General features: G+C 39.8%; 1 protein-coding gene across 1 annotated transcript in view; it reads right to left on the reverse strand.

The window, feature by feature from the left end:
- Positions 1–255: 255 nt before the first annotated feature.
- The window catches only part of CENPV (centromere protein V), a 14,955-nt gene continuing 4,664 nt past the window's right edge, over positions 256–10,546 (reverse strand). Inside the window, exons 2-4 of the mRNA XM_072417928.1 lie at positions 8,047–8,145; positions 5,983–6,115; positions 256–546 (exon numbers count right to left, since the gene is read on the reverse strand). Coding sequence (XP_072274029.1) covers positions 382–546; positions 5,983–6,115; positions 8,047–8,145 — 397 coding nt within the window. The 3' untranslated portion in view covers positions 256–381. The remainder of the gene's footprint in view (positions 547–5,982; positions 6,116–8,046; positions 8,146–10,546) is intronic.

Genomic DNA, 10,546 nt, shown 5'->3' on the forward strand with positions numbered 1-10,546 from the left:
ACATTATGTACTACCTGCTTTCTGCAGGAATGTATCACCATGGAAATGTAGACTTTGCCTTGGACATAACACATAACTTGTTCACCACATCGATACAGATTAATAAAGTGCTGTAATGAATGTTTTCAAAGGGCTGCGCCATTCTCTTTTATTTTAAAAAGCTTACAAAAATTTGTTATTTGTTGTTGTTCAGAAATTGTTTGTTGTGTTCAGAAATCTGATTTGTGAATCACAAAGAGATTAGAACTGTTATAATGAGTGTATAGAAAAGATTTATTTCACTTGGTGGAAGGAGACATGCCACAAAGGCAGATGTGTATAAAACTAGTAATGGACGGAAACGCAGAAACATACAGAAAAAAACAGATGTACAGAAAATTCTCAGGACTTTGACATGCTGCGAATAGTCTTGTTTTCTTTCATAGCCTTCTCCCACTCCTTACCGTTGATCTCTTCCACGTGAATACTGCGGACTGTTCCTTCATCAAGGCAATGTGCCGCTATACCTAAAGAGAGAATAGTCTGATGATACACAATGCAAATCCATCATCCATCCAGAACAAAAAGAAGTTCCCTGAATTGGTTTTATTAAATTGGAAGAAGAATGATATGTACAAAAGGTTTTCATACTTGCCAAAAATCCTTTTCTTGGGAGTTTATTAAAGGACACAAAAAGTCTTACATCTTAGGGTTATATCCTCACATACAGGTGGATTGGACACGGGCAAACTGTGGGGCCATGCCAGGATTACCCCTCCTACTACCAGCAAGCCTCAGTTTCGCAAAACAGTACCAAGCATATGATCATTAACAAAAGTTTGTGTCTCTTTAAATTCTCAAAAAAAGATTTTCTTTCTCTTTCATTGAGGGACAAAATATTTACAGTATCCCTATAACTACCTCCCTGCTACAAAAGAACAAAGTCCTAAGGAGGGATTCCAACTGCTTGGTGTAATGGTCTCTGGAACTGTTAAAGCAAGGATCCACAATGGGGTAAGTCAACTTTTTGGAAGGGTCTTTGCTGCTTATAGACTAAAAGACACAAGACTGGGGACAGTACTAGTGCAAGAAACATGCTAATCCTCTAGTATTTACTGAAGGTAGAATGTACCTCAACTATAATAGTGAAACCAGCTTTTTTGTTTTGAATTAATGGCAGAAAAATGCAACTTTTTAAAAGGCAGGCTTGTCAGTATCTGTGGCCAATAACTTGTAAACTGCTAAGCACATAGGCAGAACAGATACAGAATGTGAAGACAAGGGCATGTGAGCAGGCTTGAAACCTTTGCAGTCAGAGTTAGCAAATACCGGGAATTTGGGGCTATAGAGCAAAACGCAGGCAGCACTGGAACTGCTATTGAAATGTGAGATGGGGACAGCCAAAACAGCAGAACTGGCCCCCCTATTCTAAGACCCCCCTTTCCCCAAGGCCTAATTCAGACATGCTGTGTCTGTGTGCAACTTAAGCTTAGGATATGAAGTAAGACCATAGCAACTTGTGAAACTCAAGCAGTTGCTAGTTAGTGAGCGTCAGACAGGCAGAACTGACCAGGAACAGACTCAATGGGCCTGATTTAAGAAAGCTCTCCAAGGCTGGAGAGGATACACTTTACATAGTGAAGCTGGGTGATCCAGTAAACCTGGAATTGATTTCCTAAAAGTAATTTGCTATTTGTTAGGAAATGTTTTCAATCCTGGGCCACATCCATTCCAGGTTTGCTTGATCACTCAGCTTCACTGATGAAAGTGTATCCTCTCCAGCCTTGGAAAGCTTTAATAAATCAGGCCCAATGGCAGAGTTCCTTGTGACTTACCGACATTGTTAAGTGGGAAAGAGTGCACGATACATCACCTTCTGCAGAGCTGCTCAGCGCCCTAATAAATTAGGATACTAGTGAAAAAAGGCATGCTGATCGTGAAAGGGGTTTTCTTGGGCTGGCCTACAGTTTTATTGTTTTCGAATGTCCAATCCATCTCTAAGTGGCAGTATATCCAAAACAGAAAAATGAAAAAAAAAAAACTTCAAGTCTCAGTTTAAAAAAATCTATTGATCTGGTGTCCTACAGTATGCATTTTCTGGTCTATCATCCCCAGCTAACTCTGCTGGAAGCTGAAATGCCTGTGGTGAAGACTACTGCTGTGGGCAGTTTGAAAAACAAAACAGTTATTACTGCTGCTGAAGTTTTCACTTGACTTAAAGATCTGACACCTATGTAGGAAAAGTATTTAAAGTTAAGGTACACAGAGGGGTGCTGCATGGAAAAATACAGTTATTACAGTTCCACTTATTTAATCTGAGCATACACTATGTGATATTTTACATATTAAGTAGATGAAAATGCAGAATCATTTTACCGATCAATTGTTGTCAACAACCAGTCAGACAGGGTTTTTTTTTCTAGAGCGGTTTTTTCACTTTTTTGTGTCGCAATCAATATTATAGTTAGGTGTAATGGTGCATGGAATATTCAAAAAGTGGATATTGCCTTTATTATTTGTAGTCAGTCTCAATGATTTGTTTCAGTTGATCATTATTTTGATTGAAAGTTACATCAAGTTGAAATCACATACAGTATGCCTAGCATTAGTAACAGTGGAAAGTCGAAAATGTTTTCTAACTTGGTATAACCTACATACAATCACATATAATTAAATGTGAATAAGCATAATTAATGACATTAGATCATTGTTGTCAGATTTGTGTTTCTTTACAAGAGAATAATGGGGGAAGTTGTTGCTATTTTCTGACAAGTTCTTTTGATACACTTAATAAATGTGCTCTGTGACTACAGACATGTCAGTCCCCAATGGATATCTTACTTGAGGATTGCATTGATTAGGAATGCAGTGTTTCAGTTTGAAATGCTTCAGTTATTTTTGCATCCCCATATACTTGTATTGGGTGGGGAAAGAAGCAGATCTGAAAGCATTATGCTATTTCTTTGGTTTTCTGAGTATGAGTTATATATGAGTTCCACCACAGAGAGATGGAGTAATATTTGGGGAATAGAGTCAGAGACTATGCTTCACTCACTTGAGTAATGTTTCCCTGCCTAAGTTGATTCACATTGTCTAGAATAGCAATAATGATTATGCAGGATGTTTCCTCCCCACACCACTATATTGCAGAGATTGGGGCTCTATAACCACCCCACAGATCATACAGTTACCTGGCACTGAAGTAAACACAGCGGCCCCCATGTAACAAGCTCTGTACAAATGGTGATGTTTTATACAGTCAGCAAATGATCTCATTAGAAATACAGGTAGTCCTCGGGTTAAAGATATCTGACATACGGACGACTCCTAGATACAAACAGAGCTTCCCTGCTCGCTCGTGTTCAGGATGGAGGCTTGACAGGGGAGATGGGACGGTTCACACGACTTGCAGGAGAAGTTTTTTGCTAAACACAGCTGAGGTTGTAGGTGATCTTAAGAACTGAGCTCTTTCTGCAACCTCTTTTAACTCTTTAATGACCAAGACAAACTCTGCCGTTGTTTCTTTGCATATCAAAGCACAGCTCATGAACGCGTGCTGTACATACAGCACCATTCTGCTCTAGGGTGAGGGAAGAAACGACGGAGCAGCATCCTGCTGCGCGCTCTCCCCCTTCACTTTAATTAAGATCGTTCGTCAATGGACGACGGGCACTGTACACACGTAAGATTCTCGTCCGATATCGGCCCTGAGCTGATTAGTGGAGGAGATCCATTGGACATGTATACGTAGCTTTAGAGACCTGTAACAAATCAGGCCCATTGTGTCAGATGCCTGGTTCTCTGCTGCACGCTGTGGTTCCTCACATTCAACTATATTTCGCTATGGTACCCTGAAAGTCGAAGGGAGCCAGGAGCCCAAAACATCCATTTTTCTTTATTCACAGATTGCTTTATCAGTAATTATGATATATGCTTATATAGATACTCAATAATTGTGGTGTGAAACAACTAATTGGTGTTAGCTTAGGGTGATAGTTATACAATCGCTGTACAGTGATCCTGAGCTGTTTAGTTTGTTTTATGAAGAGTCGGAATGACAAGTGGGTTTACCCATTCCAGGTATGCTGGATCTCCCAGGTTCTCTCATGATAATCTATCTTCTCCAGTCTTAGAGAGCTTTAATTAATCAGGCTCAATGTCAGTGCACAAATGTACTGATGCCTCAGATGTACAGAGCTTTATTTCCAAATTGTATTCTAGCTGAACATAAACCTCACAAGGAGACAGACCTTGTAAAAAACTCCATCAAGTGGCTCAGGAGGTTCATGTGAAATAGTCATTCACAGTTATTTTATTATTACTATTTTCCTTAGTACTACGCAAAAATACCGGTAAGAAAATATATAAACAGATGCTTTAGATTCTTTTCTGCCACAAGAGTCCCTCAGTGCAGCTTTTGCCAGAAAGACCTGGAACATCCCAAGCAGCCAGGTATAGTGATCCCTGAGTGTAACTTTGTGCGATGTTTAGGACTTTTCCCTGCTGCAGCCTTGCCAGGGCAGATCTTAAACTTGTAATGTGAAAAAAGAATTGTTTTACTAAATAACCTCTAAACAACCCCATCCTTCCACTTCCATTTAAGGATTTTTTATATAGAAAAATAAAAAATATGCCTAAAAACAACCCCCCCTTGCTTAATTTCTAAATAACAGCAGCAATAGTCGTACCTACATTGTAATTTTGGAAACATTCTAACAGTATAAACAACATATAAAAAGTGCATGTTGGGAGAGGAGGGTGGCACGTAAAAGGAAAGTGTCTCAATAGGCATGGTAGGGCAGCGTGATTTAGTTATAACAATCAAAGATTATGCTCTAAGGGTCAGTCTACACGGACTGTTTCCCCAGCGTTTTACCTGAGGCTTTACAACCCCATGTTTGAAATTTCCATGCATTCCAATAGGCTAATCTACACCTGAACGTTTCCTTGAGGCACATTTATGAGCTCCGAAACGTTGCTTGCAAAGTTTAAAAAATTAAAACACTGGGTAAACGCCCAAAAACGCGAGTAAATGATTCCATTGATTTTAAAAACATGGGAAGGTGCGGCATAGGCGTTTTCCATCGTTTTATAGCCAAGCTTCAAAACGCTAATTTAAGTGCAAAAAAAAGCATGAAAACGTAAAAGGAATGTTTACATGCGTGTAGAGCCAGCCATTTTTATGAATGCAGCCTGAAACCAGCAGGCAGTTCTCTTTTTGTAACAGAACTTTCCTAATTTTGGGAATGAATGGCCGTGCTTTTCATAAACCCATGTAAATGTGCACTGGTATATGTTACTGCAATGCAAAAGTGTGCAGTGACCCTAACTGACTTAAAGAGTATCTAAACCCAAAATCAGTCATTTTATATACAGCAGCGTACCACTGCTTAGATGTGACATCTGCATTAGTTTTTTTTAATTTAACCTAGTGTTCCTTCGAAACACACTCTTTTTGACCACGGGTGGCTCAAATATTCACTGCATCTACTGAATAGGCCAAGGCTGCCAACTAGGACAGACTCCAAGCATGTCTGTTCATTGCCATTACATGGCTGATGGAACTTACAGAGATAACATAGCTCTTTCCTTACAGCTGAAGGGAAGTGACAATGCATGCATTTCTACTAAGGTTAACAAGTATTTTATTTACATACTAACCACCACATCCAAGGACTGGTAAGGTGTAATAAATGATATTTTTGGGTTTAGATATACTTTAACAGGTCCTAAAGGTAGTTTTAAATATAAAATGGAAGAGCCTGAATCTGAACTATTAGCTGTGTCCATGTTGGTGAGGTTGCACAAACTTTTTCTGTGATCACTGAAACAGAAATCTCTCTAACAAGAACACACAGAGTATAACAGATTTCAGTCGGCAAGGTACACCCTGACTGTGTAACCTCTTGATCTGCATGGGGTTTTGTGCCGAATAAAACTGTTCTGGGGTTTGGACATTTGGGACATAACAGTCAGAACAACCAATTAGAGTCAAATAGTCACATTGCACACAGGTGGAGTGTTAGGTACAGCAAAATGTTCCAGTGGCACTGCACAAACACTTACCTTCAGTAACTTGAAACGTGATGCCGGCACAATGAAATGCCTGTTTTGCTTCTTTACACATATGCTGCAACTGAAATAAGAAATAATAATTGAATAAAGAATCAAATAACATTCCAATCTTTAACTCAATTCTAGTATGTATAAGATATGACTGATATTATTATTAAGAATTTGTATAACACTGATATAATATACAGCACTTTCAGATTCCAAAGTCATTACCTGTTGCTCAGAGGAGCTCACAATCTAATGTAGCTACCAAAGTCTAAGCTGATATGGATAGTAATTTTTTTTTTAATGAAGAAGCTATTTAACTAACAGTTTGTTTTTAGAATGTGGGATGTAATAGGAGGCTTCACGGTAAACCCATGCAAACATGGAAAGAATGTACAAACTCCCATCAGATAAGAGTCTGACTGAGATCTAAACCCTATGTACAGTAACTACAAATCCTGCTAACAGGGTGATATATCATTTTTGTGTGAGCAAACCTAGCTAAAATCAATTGTGCAATCCACTAACATTCAGTTAAGTTGCAGAAAACCAGTCAATATAAAATTGTCAGGAAATAACAGAGGTTGCATAGGATGGAGGATGTTCTATGTAATGCAATCCCCATCCAACTGAGAAGGGCAGCTAAGTAAAAGTTGGTCAGTTCTTTTCATGTGTTTGTGATCTCTTTTTATGTTTGGCCATTTGGTATATGCTAAGACTGCCAGGTCAGGCCTTATGAATATGAACTCTGAAATTATCAATTATCACATAAGCTAAAACAATCTTTAGTAAATGAAATATATGGCTCATGGGAACACTCAGATCATTTATTTTCTAACCATAGCCGTTTTCTTACCAATATTTTGAACTGGCCTCTTTTTACCTGTAAGATGTTAGCAAAGATCACATAACTCACATTTATTCCTAATAGATCAAAAATATTATTGTTATAATTCCATCTACACAAGTACAAATGTTGTGTCACTTGACAAAAGGTTTGTAATTCTTTTCTTCCAGTCTTGTGATTTACACAACCTTGCAAAGCTGATTAGCCAGGCGGGCGGGGGCACCATGGGCTTCCCATCCTCATCATCAGCCATTACAACACCATTAAGCAGAAGAGATTTTTTTATATGTACACACAATGAATTTCTGTTGCTGGAAATTATCTTTTGTGATGTACTCACAGCACCTGTTCTGTTCTATGGAGAGGGGAGGGAGGCAGATGAAGGAGTGACACCCTGCTGTGCTCTTCTCCAATAGATGGATCAATGAATGACGTTGGGGGATTGCTGTACACATCAGATTTTTATTCTGACAAGCAGGACTATTCTTTGCGGGCAACAAATATTTGATGTGTGTACACACAAGAGAAGTATTTATAACTCAAAGATGGCTGACTACAATGATATACATTTGAACTGTGTAATACTGTAATACTTCAAAGGGCCACAGGCTGAGTACACAACATTATTACCATACGACTGGCAGTATAACACCAGACGGGAAGATTGAAAAAAATGAAAATGACAGAAAACAGTCCCAGCCTATCCCACCTCACGCTATCATTGTGTTACAATACATCACTGATAGCTGAGCCCCAAAAACAATGGCCAGAGCTTCAATCCCAATCAATGTATTACCATGCCTCCTATGTTTTGACTCCACAGTCCTTTACGTTTTAATAAACTTCACAATGCCAGATGATTGATTTCATTTAAGAAACAATTCAGCTGTGACAATAGTTAATATCTGAGGTGCAATAATCAAATGTTGATTGTTGTAAAAGATATTCAGATAACTGTGGCTATACATTTGTGTACTACTTTTTAAGATTTATTACAATTTGACTTCCATGCCAGATGTAAAATTGCAGGTTGGAAATGCGTTTTTGGAATATCTAAAATATGGACCTAAATGGCGGAAAAATGTGAAAGTAGATGAAAGCGGGGAATTGTATGTGATGGAATGGAGTGTGTGCTTTGTTGTTAGTCTTTAATAACTTACTTGCAGTCAAAGACGTGAATGTCAGCTGATGCCCAGACCTCGAATCGCACGGCTCCACAGTGACAACCTCCGCTATGCTTCACCAGGCCTTTGTACTCACTGTATACACACAGCACAAAAAGAAATGTAAATAACTATGCTTATCTATGTATTACATCCCAATCATTGGAAGACAGAAACCAAAAAGACGCTGCTCATTGAATAAAGCGGGACTAAACCAGCGATTACTCATTTATCCCAGTTCCATCGCAGGGTTCTGAATTTTCGGCCATCTTGATTGGCTGTGCTGGGATGAGATAACACATATACAGGTGTGCAGGATTCATTCATTACCTGCATGTGCAAGGGAAGGTCATAATGTGACACCTGGGCAGTGAACAGGCAGGTAAGAGCAGTTATTTGCCTGAATTGTTCATGGTAAAAGTGGGGCTTTAGTTGCACTAAAAAAAAGGTTTGTGCTGCAAGACAACATCATCATTTAAAATTTGCTTTCAAACACTTGTAACTTTTTAGTGTGGTAGTGAGCTGTTAAAAGGAGGAAAATAGGAAACACGAAAAGGCTGGGTTTTAGGTGGCAAAAGTCAGAATTCACTAGTTCCTATACCAACCCCGATAGCTGTCACAGGATTGCATAACCTTTTCACAACCACCTGCCACAGGAATTATATAGATTTGATTGCAGTCCTTAAGGGGTCTCTCAGACTTTAGAGAGACTACTACCAACTACATATACTATTAACGGTCTATTCACATCCCCTGAAGAAGCCCTCTGGGGAAGCGCGTCGGGATTGAAACGTTATTTGTACATGCCTTGTATACCACCTCTATTGGCAGTTGTTTGTCTAGTACACGGGCATTCCCCTGTGCTGGATTACATGGGGTTGTCTGAATTTTTTGTTTGTTGTCTGAACTGCACTATGAATTGATTGTTATTTATTTATCTTTTTATTGGCATACAAGTTGATATGCCTAATACAATTCTGACTTTTGCCACCTAAAACCCAGCCTTTTTGTGTTTTCTATTTTGTACATAAACTTCTGGGTGCGGCAATACCAACTGATTGTAGGAATGAGTACGTTTCTTGATTTTATGATTAGGTAGCTGTAAAAAGGAACCTGTCAGGACAGAAATATGGGAGTTGTTAATGCTGCAGGTGCATATTTCAAGGCTGTCATCCTCATCCTCACACCTTTTCTTGGTTGCAGTTCCAGTGACCGGAAAAAGCATAGGTGTATCTGGCAAGTGTCATTCTGGGTCAATAATGCACTAAGTAGTAAATTGGGTAAGAATGATAGTCCTGAACATGTACCTTTAGAAGCAAATCCACAATGACAATTACCATAAATCTCTCCTGATAGAGAAAAGCAGATGGTTCAATCACTGGTCTTATTCTAAAAATGCTAGTTGACTGGCTGTCACCCGCTACAATACTAAGTTGCTGGCTTGGAACAAGTCCACCTAATCTTCTTGGTCAGTGACAAATGGGATCAGAATGACAGCTGATACCATTGATTTCAGAAATAGCGGTAAGCATTGTTATACTACCTATTTAGAACAAACAGATTACTATAGGGCAGAGGTAGGGAAACTCCGGCCTTCAGGCCAGATGCGTCCTAGCCGGTAGTTTGTTCCGGCCTAACGCCCCCTTGCTCATCCAATCTAATCCCGCCCGGCAACTCGGGGTGGAGCCCGAACAAACTACCGGAGCCGGAGCCACCAGAGCCCTGCAGCCGCATGCAGCTCTTGAGCCTCAGTGTTGTGGCTCCTTTCCCTATTTACCGGGGCCTGGCATTACCACTTCTGCCGCTGGGGTAAATGGGGAACATTCGCTCTCCTCAGTATGCATTGCAGAGGAGAGGGATTTCCCTTCAGGGGGCGTTCCTGGTGGGGGGTAGGGCCATTAGGACGGGACTCTAGAGGGAGTCTGGCCTAGTGTGCTCCTGCCTACCCCTAAAATGGCCTAATGGCCAAAAAAGTTTGCTGACCTCTGCTATAGGGGGTCATTATTCTAAATCATCTCATATACAGCAAATTAAAAACTTGTTGTATTGTGATTAGTGAAAGTCCCAGATCCAAGACTACCAACTCAGGCAGATCATAGCAGATTTACACATACCTATTTCCATGACATGAAATGATTGAAGAATGTATAACTTGGATAAAAAGGCTGATTTTGTATTCCCTGTGGATTTGCTTTAACACAATCTAAGTTCAGACGCTCTCGATGTGACAGTAACATATCTGTACCCGCTATAAGAATGTATTTCACACTGAATAATCACAGCCTGGAAATGAAGGAGAGACATGGTATGACCAGCGCTGTGAGAAGGGACAGATGGGGAACTGGCTGTGGAGATGGATTTTAGTGGATGAAACCTGATTGAATTATTTCCTTTTTACTGGACACAAATTCCTTCACCCAGGCTCCAATTAAACTGATACCGTGTGAAGTCAGACACTGGATCCAAGCTGCTCTGTAACAATGAACAGACTCCCAGC

This window comes from Pyxicephalus adspersus, chromosome 1 (genome assembly GCF_032062135.1).
Source record: "Pyxicephalus adspersus chromosome 1, UCB_Pads_2.0, whole genome shotgun sequence".
Classification (NCBI taxonomy): Eukaryota; Metazoa; Chordata; class Amphibia; order Anura; family Pyxicephalidae; genus Pyxicephalus; species Pyxicephalus adspersus.